This window comes from Mycetomoellerius zeteki, unplaced genomic scaffold (assembly GCF_001594055.1).
Source record: "Mycetomoellerius zeteki isolate Tzet28-1 unplaced genomic scaffold, Tzet1.0 scaffold58, whole genome shotgun sequence".
NCBI classification, from domain to species: domain Eukaryota; kingdom Metazoa; phylum Arthropoda; class Insecta; order Hymenoptera; family Formicidae; genus Mycetomoellerius; species Mycetomoellerius zeteki.
The window spans coordinates 2689370-2705904 of record NW_017257588.1 but is presented as its reverse complement, the minus strand read 5'-3'; the positions used below and the strand labels follow the sequence as shown (position 1 = coordinate 2705904).

The window sequence follows — 16535 nt, the reverse complement described above, 5'->3', positions numbered from 1 at the left end:
CCAATGGGTGCATTCAGTACCACGACCGCTCACTGAGAGCTCTTGTATCTGTTTGGTCTATATTTTTAGTTCTAACGGAATATGCCAATAAGATGCAAGCGCTCACTAAGCGCTCAATGAGCGGTTGTAGTACTGAATGCACCCAATCAGAGCGCACCGCGTGCAACTCGTCGATGTGTTTCCAATTCCTTGGCTAGGGATACAAATATGGCGACGAGCACTTGGACAACCAATCAAATGTTTCGAAAATGCATCCGCATTTCTAGGGAATTTGATTTTGTAACTAAAATGTAACTAGAATAAAAATTACAAAAAAATAAAGTCGAATCGCATCTATGTTTTATATAGATGACATTATAGTTCATGGTTATATAGTGACGTGTCTCCTGTCGTGTCAAAAGTTTAAAGAATTTCAAGAGGGTGATGTTTAATTAATTACGTCTTATTTCAAACAATTAAAGTAAGATGTTGACGAAGTTCGAGACGAAGTCTGCTCGAGTGAAGGGCTTGTCCTTTCATCCGAAACGCCCATGGGTGCTTGCAAGGTAAAGGGACAGGTTTTCTTTAAATTAATTTCTTGACCATTTGGTGACATTTTACTAATTAAATATTTATCTGTTTGTAAAAGCAAAATGTTTTATCTGAATTGTTTACTGTGTTAGAAAATTATTTGATAAATATTAGCATGAATTTAGGTTGCATATTGATAGACCTAACCTCTTACTTAATGTACAGTGCTTTCAATAATTTAAACACAGGCATTAAAAAAATTGTGTGATGGGAATTAATTTGTAAATTCGTAAATTATTTTTATCTTCTATCTGCTAAGATGAAGATTTACCTGTAATTTATATGGTAAATATTAAAAGATTCATTTTTACATAAATGCAAGAGGTTTTGTAACATTTTATTAGAAATCCTATTATTATAAATGTAATACACAAAAATAGAGTATACGGATTTATATTTTAGTTGGAAAATGCTTCATACATCTTTTATATTGCAGCACTTGATTTCTCTGTCAGAAGACTTGTTTCCGTACTTGCAAATTCAGTACTATTTGCTTTTTTAACTGTAATCTCTTCAACAGATTTCTGAGATGTTACTGTAGACTCACTAGTTGTAATTTCTTCTCTAATTATCTCAGATGTAGATTCAAGTTTCATCCTCATGGAAGTTTCAGACCGATTTGATGGTGTTTGTTTGGTTGCATTCGTTGTTGATTCTAGATTGAATCTTGATTCTTTTACATGAGATTTTACCAAGTTAGATTCAGAGCTGGTAGTATTTGTTTGTAAGCTTTTAGCAATATATGATTCCACAGATGATTTTGTATTTTCACTAGCTGTCGATGTTGATTTAGAATTACTATCAGAAATGACTGCTGTTGTTTGATAAAGTAGTGGCACAGCAGGATTATAAAAATCAAAATTATTTAAAGGCAATTGTAAGCGAGCATAGAGATTGTAAGGATAGTACTGGTTCTGTATCACGTTTGATATTTGATATCTTGAAAACTCTGGAAGATGTAAGTTTAATAAATTTTCTCTAAATGCAGGATAAGATACATCTATAAGGGAAACTTGTTGAAGATTCGGTTGATATTCAATAAGATTACTTGCTTCAAGATTTTTTGAAAATTTCTTTTCTTCGTTGAGAACTTCAATATTGGAGTCAAAATCTTGTTTGTTTTTACTTTCTTCAGCTTTCACAGATTCAGATTGTTTTGAAGATATTATATTCTCTTGATCTTTATCTTTTTGTGAATATCCTTCTGATATTTTCATTGAGTTTATTTCATTCTTTAATCTGTTCATAGAATCAGCACCAGTTGTAAAAACAACATTACTTTCACCGCCATTCAAATCTTGAGTTATATAGGAATATCCACTGAAAGTAGGATTAGATTCAGATGTATACATCAATTTTGGCGTGATAGAAAACGCTAGCTGAATGTTCTGGTATGGAACAGAATATGTTTTCACTGACGTTAAACTTAACAAGAGCTGAAAAAGTGAATAAAAGAATTGTTTCTTTTGATATAAAATTACGGATTATATTATTTAGGGATGCACCGGATCGTAAAATTACTGGATATCGGATATCCGAAAAGAATGTAATATCGGATATCCGGGAAGGCAATTTTTCAAGTCGGACATTCGATATTTTCCGGATATTCGACCCGATTCCGGAACAATGTTTTCTAAAGAAAAAAAACCTGTAGAGAAAAAAATTTTGTAACAATATATAAGATATAGCATTATGAGTATGCATACTTATTTGTAGAATACTTATATCAGACCTGTCCAATTTGAGCTCCGGAGCCAAAACGCAAAGCCATCGACACAAAAAAAATTCAATGTGAATAAGATTTCGAGAACTGTAAAGTGTCGATATGCATCTGAGTAAAGCTTATCAGCACTTTACATTCCCCGAAATCTTACTTACATTGAATTTTCGGCTTTACGTTTTAACTCCGAGAGGCTCAAATTGAACAAACCTGACTTATATAATAAAAAATCAACAATTTAATGATATAAAATTTCAACCGGATATATTCCCGAGTACTAATGATATTTGACTATCCGGTCGAATAGTAAAAAAGTACCGGATAATACCGGATACTGAATACTTTTCGGATATCCTGTGCATCTCTAATATTATTAATTATTAATTGCCGATACAAAATTTATATAATTGTGATTTATAATATATGCATATAAAATTTTAAATTTATTAAAAAAAGAATTTAAAATAAAATTATTAAATCTCTTAAACGTCACTTTACTGGAACAGCACACTGGGGTATGGCATATTCATCCAATTCGATTGCTTATAATTTTAATAAAAGTGTATTGTAAATTTTTTTCTATCGAAACTCCGGACATTAATTAAGGAATATAACAGTATCAAGCAAATGCATGTATCTTATTAAAAAAAATTATAAGCAATAGAAAAAGCATTGGAAAAGATCCGAATATGACATACCGAAAAGGCATTAAAATAAATATCAGATATTTTGGAATATTGTATATAAATTTTTCATTTAAATGCAAATGTGTACTTACAACAGCAGTGGTAAAAAACTGGAAAAACACCATTGTCAAAGATTTTTTTTTTACATAAAGATGTGACCCTAATGAAATTAAAAAGTGAACTACCAAGATATGTAATAATGTGATCTCTATATACACGGTTCCAACATGCATTTAACATCCCCACCACTCTCATGTGTACACCTCTGTCTCTGATGACCTGATTCTGTAAAAATGTCCTGAGGGGATATATGGATTCTGTCTCTCAATTATCGTTGGATTCGTTAAAATGTAGTGCATGCAGATCGAATTTCAGATCATTTTATCGCATATCTTGATGAATTAATTACGCATTATACATTTTGTAAGAATATATCGTTTAGTTTAAAAGAGTAAATTATTCTCATGAATATTGACGCAAACAAAGTCTTAAAAAGATTTATCAAGTTGCTACAAAATTATATATGAATATATTTACATAATATATCTACTTTTTAATAATAATAATATATATATATAATAATACTAAAATATTTTATAATTAATAATGGTAAAATTATGTTTGTTATATTTATAATATTTATAAAAATAATATAGTTTATTATTTAAATTAATTATGTTTTGAAGTAATGGATGTAACCAGGATATAAGGAATTATTCAGAAAAGCAGATTAATGTGACAAATTAGTCATTTCTGATCTTTTTATTAGATGTGTATTTATGAGCGAATGACTTATTACAGTAGGTGTTCAATATTTATGGGTATATTAAAAAGATTATTGGTAGATGATGGGAGAAATAAAAAATGATTGTGTATTTTTTGGTATTCACAAATTTAAATATTAAATTAACGAATCTATCTGTCTTTTAAGATAATACATATATGTATACGAGATACATAAGGCGACTAAATGTGAACTACAAAGATCCACATTAAATTTCATCAAGAATGTTTTATAATTATTGACTTGTATAATTGAATTACAAGGAAGAATTAAATCAGTTTAGAAATAATGGTATTTGTATAATATATATAATCTGTAGACAAATGATAATCTTGATTTTTACATTTGTATTGTGTTTTCGTTATGTTATTGGGACACCCTGTATGTAGGCCCGAAATCCAGTTTCCGAATGACCTCTATATTTATGCTTCATTTTGTAATTGTACGCCCAAAAAAATCGTGCGAACCGTCGGTTTTCGCAATCGAGAGCACTTATAAACGTTCCTCATATGGTTTACGACAATTGAAAAGGATAGTATGCATAGCGTGTAAACCAATAAGCAGTTTCGTAATTGATATCATATATTTGTACATAAATAAAACACATTTACATATATAAAAGATTGTTATAAGAATGAAGTAAACATTTAAAAAATAAATGATTATATATCGTCAGATTTAAATATCAAATTATAAAAATAAATTAAGAAATATGAATGTAATAGATTTTATCTCCTATATTTAATTATATAAAATAATTACTATATTTCTTACATAAATGCAAAAAATGAAATCAGTAAAAATATCGCATTATATCTTTTGCATTCATAAATAAATTACAGTTTACATAATGGCGTTATCCAACTATGGGATTACCGTATGTGTGCCTTGCTCGATAAATTCGATGAACATGACGGACCCGTTCGAGGCATATGTTTTCACAATCAGCAGCCATTGTTTGTTTCTGGCGGCGACGATTATAAAATCAAAGTTTGGAATTACAAACAACGAAGATGTATCTTCACCCTTTTGGGCCATTTGGATTACATCAGGACCACAATGTTTCATCAAGAATATCCTTGGATCCTCAGTGCTTCAGATGATCAGACTATTCGAATCTGGAACTGGCAAAGTCGCACTTGCATTTGTGTACTGACTGGGCACAATCATTATGTAATGTGTGCCCAATTTCATCCCACGGAGGATATCATTGTATCAGCTTCGTTGGATCAAACGGTCCGCGTTTGGGATATTTCCGGTTCGTGCAGAAATTATTTCTCACACATCGCTGAATTTAGACCTCATTAAAATAAAAATTGATCTAAAAAACTTCTCTCAAACTTTTATTTCATGAGAGATTTGACAAAATTTGGATAGGGCAAAAATCGGCCTTTATGGATCTTTCTCCTTTATATGTAATTTATATTTTTTATTATTTATATATTTATCAATACAGCTAATTATAGAATTCAAGGAGATAATTTCACAATTACGTAATTATTGACAGAAGCAAATGATGCCTCACAATAATCGAACGAAATGCAATTGCAGGATTGCGCAAGAAAAACGTGGCACCAGGTCCGGGAGGTCTTGAAGATCATTTGAAGAATCCGGGAGCGACCGATTTGTTCGGTCAAGCCGATGCAGTAGTGAAGTATGTTTTGGAAGGTCATGACAGAGGCGTAAACTGGGCATGTTTTCACGGAACGTTGCCTCTTATTGTCTCCGGAGCCGATGATCGGCAGATCAAAATGTGGCGAATGAATGATGCCAAGGCTTGGGAAGTTGACACATGTCGCGGTCATTACAATAATGTGTCCTGCGTACTCTTTCATCCTAGACAGGACCTCATTCTTTCCAATTCAGAAGATAAGAGTATTAGAGTCTGGGATATGACAAAACGCACGTGTTTGCACACATTTAGAAGGGAACATGAGAGATTCTGGGTTCTTGCCGCACATCCAACGCTTAATCTTTTTGCCGCCGGTCACGATTCGGGAATGATAATTTTCAAACTCGAGAGAGAACGTCCCGCATATGCAGTTTGCGGAAATCTTCTATATTATGTGAAAGATCGTTTTCTTCGAAAACTGGATTTCTCCACATCAAAGGACACATCGGTGATGCAGATACGCGGCGGAGGAAAAACTCCACCCTACAGCATGTCGTACAATCAGGCGGAAAATAGCGTTTTAATATGTACAAGATCGCCCTCGAATATCGAGAATAGTACTTATGATTTATATGTAATACCACGCGAGGGAGATTCGAGCACGGATGCTGACACGAAACGAGCATCCGGAGTTACTGCCATTTGGGTTGCCAGAAATCGATTCGCTGTATTAGATAGAGCATATTCGGTGAGATAAATATATTTTTATATGAATTTCAAAATATTTAAAATTCAATAATTAAATTACTCGAATCAATTTATTTCAATTAAACGATTAATCAAAATCTTATGTACATTCTTATCATGTCTACGCTATCTCTTACTTTTATATGTAACTTTTAGTATTTTATTACTTTTATTATATTTCTACTATATTTTTATAATTCATTCAATTTAATAATCGATGTTTCCTTTTTTTTTTAGTTAGTTATCAAGAACTTAAAGAACGAAGTCACGAAAAAAGTACAAATTCCAAATTGTGACGAAATATTTTACGCCGGCACTGGTATGTTGCTTTTGCGCGATCCGGAACAAGTAACACTGTTTGATGTACAACAGAAAAGAACATTAGCAGAAGAAAAAATCGCCAAATGTAGATACGTTGTATGGTCCAGTGACATGTCTCATGTTGCACTGTTGGCCAAACATACCGTCAACATTTGTAATCGTCGGTTGGAATCTCTCTGTTGCATACACGAAAACACTAGAGTAAAATCCGGGGCTTGGGATGATTCCGGCGTATTTATTTACACGACCAGCAATCACATTAAATACGCAATCAGCAATGGTGATTACGGCATCATCCGTACGTTAGATTTACCGATATATGTCACGAGAGTGAAAGGCAATCAAGTTTATTGCTTGGATCGAGAATGTAAGCCGAGGATTCTCCGAATAGATTCGACGGAATACAAATTCAAACTAGCATTAATTAACAGGAAATACGAGGAAGTTTTACACATGGTTCGCAACGCAAATCTTATTGGACAATCGATTATAGCTTATTTGCAGCAGAAGGGATATCCAGAAGTGGCTCTTCATTTCGTGAAAGATGAAAAGACCAGATTCGGGCTTGCACTTGAATGTGGAAATATCGAAGTCGCATTGGAAGCGGCGAGATCGCTCGATCAAAAATCGTGCTGGGAGAGTTTGGCGCAAACCGCTTTGCTGCAAGGCAATCATCAAGTTGTGGAAATGTGCTATCAAAGAACCAAGAATTTCGAGAAATTGGCTTTCCTTTATTTAATAACTGGTAACTTGGAGAAGCTACGCAAAATGATAAAAATCGCAGAAATTCGGAAAGATGTATCTGGTCAATATCAAGGAAGTTTACTTCTTGGAGACATTTACGAACGGGCTAAGATTTTGCGGGTACATTATATATCTATTAATCAATAATTTTATATGTAATGAGAACATAACTCTTCATTGATTGTGATTATTGATTACAATTAAAATATATAAATAAGTATGTTTTACAACATTGCATAAAACTTATGTATAAATTTCTGTTTGCAGAATTCTGGACAAGCATCGTTGGCATACGTTACTGAGAAAATTCACGGAATATCAAATGAAGACGATGACGGCGAATATGAATCGATGAGCGAGGAACTTTCTGCGCTGGAGAAAGGTGCTACATATCTTCGTCCACCTGTACCTATTCAGCAAGCTGAGAACAATTGGCCGTTGTTGACTGTTTCTAAAGGCTTTTTCGAAGGCGCAATGATGTCTCGCAGTAGGACTCAAGTGGCTGCCGCTCTTGCTCTGGAAGACAACGGTGAAGCGACCCCCGAAGGATGGGGCAATGACGAGGAACTCGGTATAGATGACGAAGAAATCGTAGACGCGGAAATTGCGCCAGAAGGTGAAGAAAATCCTGGATGGGACGTCGAAGACGTTGATCTTCCACCAGAACTCGAAGCTGCAGCGACTTCCGACGAAAGCAATAATTACGAATGTCTACCTACTAAAGGAGTTTCACCACCACAGCATTGGGTTAATAATTCTAAATTGGTAGTTGATCATATATTGGCTGGATCGTTTGAATCCGCTTTCAGATTATTAAATAATCAAGTCGGAGTTGTGGAGTTTGGGCCTTATCAATCTCTGTTCTTAAATACGTACTCTCGCTCCAGAACATCCTATGCTTGTTTACCTAGTATACCATCGTTATATGGATATCCTCAAAGAAATTGGAAGGATACTAATTGGAAAGATACCACGTCGAAAACAGGTTTACCTGCAGTGGGATTGCATCTTACTGAATTAGTTCAGCGTCTTCAAGTGTGCTATCAGTTGACGACCAACGGCAAGTTTGCCAAAGCGATAGAAAAACTGCAGAGTATCTTGCTAAGTGTACCATTACTCGTTGTCGATACTAAGCAAGATATTGCAGAAGCTCAACAGCTGATTCAGATTTGTCGCGAGTATATCTTAGGTTTAAAGATGGAGACTGAGCGTAAAAGTCTGCCAAGAGCCACATTAGCAGAACAGAAAAGGATTTGCGAGATGGCAGCTTATTTTACGCATTGTAATCTACAACCTGTACATCAGATTCTTACTCTTCAAGTAGCTGTGAATTTGTTCTACAAACTAAAGAATTTCAAAACCGAAGCTTCGTTCGCGAGAAGATTACTCGAGCTTGGACCAAATCCAGAACTTGCACAAAAAATTCGAGTTTTGTTACAGGTAATTTTATTTGTATCGTAAGTTAATATTTATATAAATAATATTAATAATTGCTATAAATGAAAAATTAATTTATTCTTTTTTCAGTCTTGTGACAAGAATCCTGTCGACGAGCATAAATTAGTATATGACGAGCACAATCCATTCTCATTGTGCGCAAGCATGTTCACACCTATTTATAAAGGAAAACCGGAAGTAAAATGCCCCTTGTGTGGTGCCAGCTACAGTCCACAGTTTAAAGATACAGTGTGCAAAATATGCGAAGTCGCTTTGATAGGTAAAGAACATTAATATTCCGTTTGTATCGTTATCAATTTATAAATTTTTATTCAATCAAAGGAGTTGAAAGATTATTCCTCTCAATAAATCTACAGATTTCCTTAATTGTAAGATACACAGTTTTAATAATTTCAAATTAGAAATCAAGAGAAAAGCACTAGAAATATTTCTAGCTTTAACAAAAGTAGTTATACTTTAGCATTCCGTAAGAAGATTTGAATCCTGAACATACTTCCAAGTATTGTCTATTAATTGAATGTGACAATTTCTTTTGTATATTTCTAGTTCTATTTTAATTTACCGCATTATTTTGCTTTATAATATGTGTTAAAAGTGGACATAAAATTTAATATACATTATTAGAGATAAATATCTCGACCTAGGATGATTTATGAGAAAATAAAAATATTTATGTAAAAAGAGTGCAATGCGAATAAAATCTTACAAATTTCTATAGTATTGTATTATTACTGAGGTACGATAAATTCCTTAACATATAATTAATATTACGTATAATATATAAAATCAAAATATAAGAAATTAAAACAAAATTTGTAATTAAATTTTATTTATAATTTCTAATTTGTCAACGTGTGTAAAATTTGGAGCAGAACTGCTGGATCAACAATAACCAATCAGGCTTAGTAAACAGAGAAAGAAGGTTCATCCATTTGTTTGCCTCTCACTCTATTCGTGTTTCTATCCCCACTATTGCCATCGGTGGTCCATTCTATATGTCGATGATTTCAACCTATCAGAAAACGTCCATTCTAGTATACAGGATTTCTGATAGATTGAAATTTGTTATTCCTAATATTTCTTTCATTGGCTGCGTTCAGCAGAACGGTTGTTTTGCAACTGTTGGAAGTTTTCTTCGCGCTAATTGGATCATACTTTTAGATCTAGAAGAATGGTCCTATCTCAGCAGACAATCATAAAACGGTTGCAAAACTGTTGAGTCTGCTGAACGCAGCCAATAGCAGCGAACTCAACTGTTGAGTCTGCTGAACGCGCCTATTAGGCCGGAATCAGACTACGCATTGAATATTGAGATTGAAGATTGAAAGATTGAAATTTGACCAATCAAAACAATAGCTAAAATTCCTTTGTCCTCACTGGTCAAATTTTAATCTTCAATTTTCAATCTCAATCTTCAATGCGTAGTCTGATTCCGACCTTATGGTTTCGCGTTTCACTGATTACTAATTGGTTGCGCGTTTCCGCATTTCCGTATTTCTATACTTATGTAATGGCACCATCAATCCCTGATTGGTTGATTTTTTGTTCTTACCTAGTGACAAATTTTTACCTTTAAATTGGACTAATCGAAAAGAGGATCGATCATGAAAGCAACCTCTAAAATCGAATCGATTAATCGCTCGAATACAACATTTCCCTGCACTGCTCTGCAGAACGGCGACGGTTGGCAATGCGCTTGTTACTGCTCATCACCGACGCGTTGTGTGCAATGGTGGACGAGGTCCGCGAAGGCCGCTCGTGCGCGCCATTGAGCTACCGAATATTCCGGCAGTTTTCCCGATAAGTACAACGGAATCGCTCGTCGCCGGTGATCGATAATCGCGTCTACGCTCGTCAAGAGCATCGGTTCGCAGATACGCGTCGCCTTGTTCAGCGTTGCTCGTTCGTCCTACAGTGATACCTTGCCGCGCCGTTTTTCGTTCGTTTTGACGCAGGTTTCACCGCGAGTGGGTACGGTAGCGGAGGCAGCGGGCGAAGAGGCGAGAGTTGGCGAGAGTGAGAGCGAAAATCGGTGCGCTCGCGCACGCAGAAGCGCTCTCGAACCTCCCGGGATCGACGACGACAACGACGCCGCCACCGATTATTCTCGACTATTCTCGAGATTCTCGTCGATCGTTCTCGAATCTCGAGAAGCTCGATAGTCGCGAAACGAGCGGATCTCGCTCGTTACGACCGCGTATCCGCCCGGGTCGCAGCGCGTCGCTGAGTCGTCGCTCTAGCGTTCCACGTTGTCGACGGCCGTAAACACCGCGTATACGTAAATACGGACGCACACGCATACTTTGCGCGTTGAGGCACACACACGGTGCGCGTCGTCTCCCCTGTACGTGTGTACGTGTTGCGCGCCGTTGGGACGTATATTGTTCTCGGAGCGGCGAGTCTCGGCGCCCCTAGAGTTGGTTCTCGACCCGCGGCTTTTGTCACCAACTGCAAGTGCGGTGGACGCGAGCGCGCGCCAACGAAAGAGTGAAACAGCCGATCGCTGGACATTCGGACGTCGCGGTACGGCGTTCGAAAGCGAATACGAGTGCGCGCGGGAGGAGGTCGCGGTGTGAAACGGCACTTTCGGTGAGGTTAGAATCGGGACGTGCAGCGTCAAGAGCGGTGCGGTTCGAACGGCTCGAGGAAGTGGTAGGTTTTATGCAAATTTGGGTAGACTTTTGAGTATTGTCTGTCGTCGGAAACCATCGACGACTGCCGTCAGTGCCGTCACGACCGACGAATACGGGCTGCGGTTTCTGTGATAAAAGGAGAGGACGCCCGTGGAAATCCTCCAAGCGTCGCGCAAAAAGTAACCGAGTGGCAGCGTAACAAGTAACTGAAACTACGACGAAAACGACGTTGATAGTGCTAGTGGTGTTGTACGACCGCACGGTATGAAAAAATGATGTGATCGACGGTCATCATGGCGGCACCCATGCTAAAGTGGAAGCGGATCGCGAACCCGCCCGGGCCCCAGCCGCGACCCAGGCATGGCCACCGGGCGGTCGCCATTAAGGATCTCATGGTCGTTTTTGGCGGCGGGAACGAGGGCATCGTCGACGAGCTGCATGTATACAATACGGGTAAGTCGATCCCACCGAGAGTACTCGCGCTACGCCGCCGTGCGTCCCTTTACGTGCGCCGCGCCGTACCTGGCGATTCCCGCGAATCCAATATGGCGGCATACGTTGACAAGACGGTGACCGGCCGGATCCGGGAACGAACGCGTCGATTTCGCGTCTCGAACGGAACGGACGGCGTCCGGGCCCGGCGTTCGCCGTCGAGCCCGACCGCGCGAGCGTCCTCGCTTCCTCGGGACAGCCCCTCGGTCCCGACGGACCTGCGAAATCGTCGCGGTCTGTCATTCTATGTTTATACGCGCGGGAGCGGCCATTGCTGTCTCTAACGTTCCCCCTCCTTCGTTCTGCTCGTTTCCTCCCCGCCCCCCCAATGCCGCTATGCAACGCGCCGACCGCTGAGTTTCCCGTCGTTCCACGTTCGCGCTCCTCCGCTTTTCTTTCTCCTTTTTCCTTTCGTTCTCGTTCCTTCTCTTTGCCCTTCTTCCGTCTCCCGCGCGTCCGCACGTACATTATTATCTTTCTCGCGCTACGTCGCCGACTGCTGCACGCCTGCGCGTGCTGCTGCGCGCACTTCGAGTCCGATTTCGAAATGTTTGTCCTTGCGCGCGAACTCGCCATGGTAACAGCCGGGATGCATATGGTCTCTGCTCTTTGTAGCTGTGCCGTGTGCACTTTTCCTTTGCAATTTTTTTTTGGTCGCTCAAACGAATTTTCCGAGTGCAAAAGATAGAGCGCAACTAAAAATGGCTGCGTTCGACAAAAAAAGCAGCTTTGAAATGTTTGCAAAGAAATCGATCCGAGATCTCGGACAGGGAAGGAATCAAATCACATTTTAACGTTTCGGTCACATGACCAATGCGATTGATCAATTCCTTCTCCATCCGAGATCTTGGACAGAATGGGCGCGTTCAAGTCGACGAAGCGGCTAGCTTGTTCGCTAAACAAATAAACATGATTGGTTGTTCTTTATAGATCCAACCAATCACATTCAATCGCTCGGCGAGCCAGGCATGAAGTTAGCCGTTTTGTCCGACTTGAACGCACTCGGTAACTGCGTTCAGAGAAAGCAGCTTTGCATCTGTTGTAAAATTCTTGAGTCTGTTTCTTTCAGCTAAAGTTCTTGCACGATTCATCTTTTCTTTTTTTTCCTCTCCAACATGGAGAGGAAAGGAATAAAGATAAACCGTGCAAGAAGTTCAGTGGGACAAGTCGGAATGGATTCCGATCGGAATTATTCAATTATTCATTGGAATCCATTGGAATTGATCGATCACATTTGTCATTTTGTTTGACGACAGATGGCGATTGGCCAATTCCAATGGACTAATCGGTCGATTAAATTAATCGGAGTTGGTAAAAATGGCCCTTAGTGATTCTTTAATACGATTGGTTTCTACACTTAGATTTAGCGGAGAACTAAAGGCACGAAGAATCACTAATCGCTAACTGATTAATTTTCTCGCAGCCATTTCTAGCATCGTGAACTCAAGTCGTAAGATTCTTTAATATGATTGGACGCTCATTTAGATCCACTGAGAAATTATAATTAAGGGCAAGACCAAGCATATTAAAGCAATTTTTGCAATTGCAAAGCTGCTTTTTCTACGAAACTTAATCAATAACACTCATCAGATTAGCTTTTTAATGTTATATTACACTTTCTGCACTATTAAAATATAATTAACATACACCTAAATGTTGAAAAAAAAAAGAGAAAAGATGTAAAATATATTCGATTATATATCTTGAAACGAAGTGAAAATTACAAAATTAAATAAATTCACTAAATGTTGACTAGTGTTGGACACAATCGATTAATTTATTAATTAACTGATATAAACGACTAAAAATTCAAAATATACACATATAATCATGATTAATGTAATTAATTAATTAAATCAATTGTCAAACAATTTTATGATTAATCGATTAAGTTCCAGCTTGACTAAAGTAATTGATTAAAAATGATATATAGTATGATCACGACTAATTTAGTCTATTGAATCAAATAAAAAACAGTTGATTAAAAAAAATAATCATTAATTTTCAGTCATGCTTAAAAAATTATATTCGTAATTTTTACGACCTATAATATTATTAAAGAACGTGTTTGTCATATCGAAAAATTATTCAAATCACTCTCTCTCTATCGATAAATCGTTTTATGTTTTCATGGAAACTAGGGAAGAGATTGCTCATATTAACAAAATATAGTTTTCTTTTATAAGTAATTTATCGAATTTTATTTATAAACTGGAACATTATAACATTAATACTAATAAAAAAACTAATATATTTTTGGTATTGCAATAATATCAAAAGTAATGCTATGCATATACCTGCTCTGGTAAGGAAAAATAATTAATTAAATAAAGTTAAATAATTAATTAAGTAGGTTTAATCTGTGCTTAACTAAACACAAATGATTAATAAATAACGATTCATTTTTAATTTGCAGCAGATAATGATTTTCAATTAATCGATTGAATTAATCACAGTTACACGTAATGTGTTTTAATCGATTAAAACTACAGATTTAAAATTTAATTGATTGACATCTAAGATTTAATTGAAGGCAACTAAAAAATTTTAATCGTTTATTATAATCAAGAATCAAATTTTGAACCGTAATCATTAATCTATAAATTGATTAAATTTTGTCCAATACTGGTGTTGACCCCAGTTAAAAATTAAAAAATTATAAATATTCTTGTATGTACAATCAACAACTAAAAGGATGCAACACTATTTTAAAAATGAGTTTCGGAATGCAGCCTGTTAACTGAGCAATTATTATTTATGGATCTATAAGTAACAACCAATCGTTCGGTAAACAGGCTGCATTCTAAAACTCATTGAAAAAAATGTGTTGCAACCTTTTAGTTGCTGACTATATACATACATTAATTCACTTACTTTTATCATTTTCACTTTGTTTCAAGATATATGAATCAATCTTTATATCCTATGAATGATATTCATAGTTTAATTTTGTATTTAAGATCATTTTAAAATAAGCTTAAATAATATAAAAATGTTTTTCGTTAAATTAACATACGTTTTATGTTTAAATTATATAAAAGTTTTGCAAAATCAAATTACCTGTACAAAATATTTGTATTGTTATAATGTTATATATATAATTTTGTATAGAAATGTAAAAAAAAATACGGATAACATATAGATTTTATACAAGAAATTTTATATTTCTTACATTTATATACACTTATATATTTATATACCACTAATAAAAGATTTTTACCTTATATTATATTAAAAAATTTACATGAAATAAAAATATATACGTAATATAAAATTTTGCAATCTAATCTTGCATAAAGATATTTATATAAGGTATATATCTTTACAGCAACAAATCAGTGGTTTGTGCCTTCGACGAAAGGAGACATTCCTCCAGGTTGTGCAGCATACGGCTTTGTTGTTGATGGCACTCGCATCTTTGTCTTTGGTGGAATGGTAGAGTATGGCAAATATTCTAACGAATTGTACGAACTACAAGCGAGTCGGTGGGAGTGGAAACGTTTGAAGCCAAAGCCACCTAAGCATGAACCACCACCATGTCCACGATTGGGACATAGTTTTACCCTCATTGGTAATAGGGTCTTCCTTTTTGGAGGTCTGGCGAATGACAGTGATGACCCGAAAAATAATATACCAAGATATTTGAATGATCTATACACGCTCGAACTTCTTTCTAATGGCAATACAGTCTGGGATGTTCCACAAACGCATGGACACGCGCCACCTCCTAGAGAATCCCATACCGGAGTAGCATATACCGATCGTACCACAGGCAAGTCTTGTCTGGTAATCTATGGTGGTATGAGTGGTTGCCGTTTAGGTGACTTATGGTTCCTCGATGTTGATTCGATGACTTGGAACAAGCCAGTGGTTCATGGACCTACTCCCCTACCACGATCACTCCATACTGCCACTTTAATTGGTCATCGAATGTATGTATTTGGGGGTTGGGTGCCATTGGTCGTCGACGACGTTAAAGTTGCGACACACGAGAAAGAGTGGAAATGCACAAGCACGCTAGCATGCTTGAATCTAGGTAAGTTATGTTTGACTTTCTTTATATTGATAGTGTTATACAAATTAGAATAATCTTTAAATTGCTAAAATTATTTAGCCAATAAAAGATGACAAAATTTTACTGTTGAACATACAATTTGATATATTAAATGGAGAACCTAATCAATGTGCACACAGTTCAGAAGATAAAAATATTATCAAATGTTACTGTTTCAGAAACTCTCACTTGGGAACAACTGACCGTTGATTCCTTGGAGGAGAATGTTCCTCGTGCTCGTGCTGGTCATTGTGCAGTTGGTGTACACAGTAGACTTTATGTATGGTCTGGTAGAGATGGTTACCGCAAAGCTTGGAATAATCAGGTTAGGGTTAATTAAAATAGCATGACTTGTGATTGGATGACGTACTGTTGTACTAACAATATGATTCTTTTTTCGATCTAGGTCTGTTGTAAAGATCTGTGGTATCTTGAAGTCAGTAAACCAGCGGCACCTTCCAGAGTTCAGCTGATTAGGGCTTCCACACAGTCGTTGGAAGTTAGCTGGACAGCAAGCCCGTCCGCGCAATACTATATTCTTCAAATACAAAAGTATGACATGCCTCCAGTAGCGGCAACTGGTACCTTCCCGTTGGTAAGTGCACCGACGCCGACTGCGCCTGTCGTCAGCACTCCTATTGCGGTAACAACCTCTGCAATGATAGCAACTCCTACAACTATATCTGTCACATCTCCGTCTGTCACTACTATTGC

At 36.6% G+C, this 16535-nt stretch overlaps 3 protein-coding genes across 3 annotated transcripts in view; 2 read left to right on the top strand and 1 right to left on the bottom strand.

Moving 5' to 3' along the window:
- The first annotated feature begins 384 nt into the window (after window positions 1–384).
- Window positions 385–9167, top strand: alphaCOP (coatomer subunit alpha). Its single transcript, XM_018456576.1, has 6 exons — window positions 385–545; window positions 4603–5018; window positions 5312–6120; window positions 6357–7304; window positions 7452–8624; window positions 8712–9167. Exons 1-6 carry the CDS (start codon window positions 466–468, stop codon window positions 8913–8915), a joined length of 3630 nt encoding a protein of 1209 aa, XP_018312078.1. The 5' UTR covers window positions 385–465; the 3' UTR covers window positions 8916–9167.
- LOC108728161 (uncharacterized) lies at window positions 996–3136 on the bottom strand. Its single transcript, XM_018456577.1, has 2 exons — window positions 3069–3136; window positions 996–2006 (listed from the first exon to the last, which is right to left on the bottom strand). The coding sequence occupies exons 1-2, from the start codon at window positions 3099–3101 to the stop codon at window positions 996–998; spliced, it is 1044 nt and encodes a 347-aa protein (XP_018312079.1). The 5' UTR covers window positions 3102–3136.
- Window positions 9168–10628: 1461 nt separating the features above from the next.
- Hcf (Host cell factor) overlaps window positions 10629–16535 on the top strand; it is a 12111-nt gene continuing 6204 nt past the window's right edge. The window contains 4 exon segments of the mRNA XM_018456514.1: window positions 10629–11728; window positions 15096–15803; window positions 16001–16146; window positions 16228–16535. The exon segment at window positions 16228–16535 is cut by the window's right edge and continues 5 nt beyond it. Coding sequence (XP_018312016.1) covers window positions 11569–11728; window positions 15096–15803; window positions 16001–16146; window positions 16228–16535 — 1322 coding nt within the window. The 5' untranslated portion in view covers window positions 10629–11568.

Bases quoted from the DNA above. Each gene is read 5' to 3' on its own strand.
- alphaCOP (XM_018456576.1), top strand. From the start codon at position 466: ATGTTGACGAAGTTCGAGACGAAGTCTGCTCGAGTGAAGGGCTTGTCC. The intron at 5,019-5,311 runs GTTCGTGCAGAA...ATGCAATTGCAG, and splicing joins CCGCGTTTGGGATATTTCCG to GATTGCGCAAGAAAAACGTG. The intron at 7,305-7,451 runs GTACATTATATA...TTCTGTTTGCAG, and splicing joins AACGGGCTAAGATTTTGCGG to AATTCTGGACAAGCATCGTT.
- LOC108728161 (XM_018456577.1), bottom strand. From the start codon at position 3,101: ATGGTGTTTTTCCAGTTTTTTACCACTGCTGTT. The intron at 2,007-3,068 runs GTAAGTACACAT...TCACTTTTTCAG, and splicing joins AGTTTTTTACCACTGCTGTT to CTCTTGTTAAGTTTAACGTC.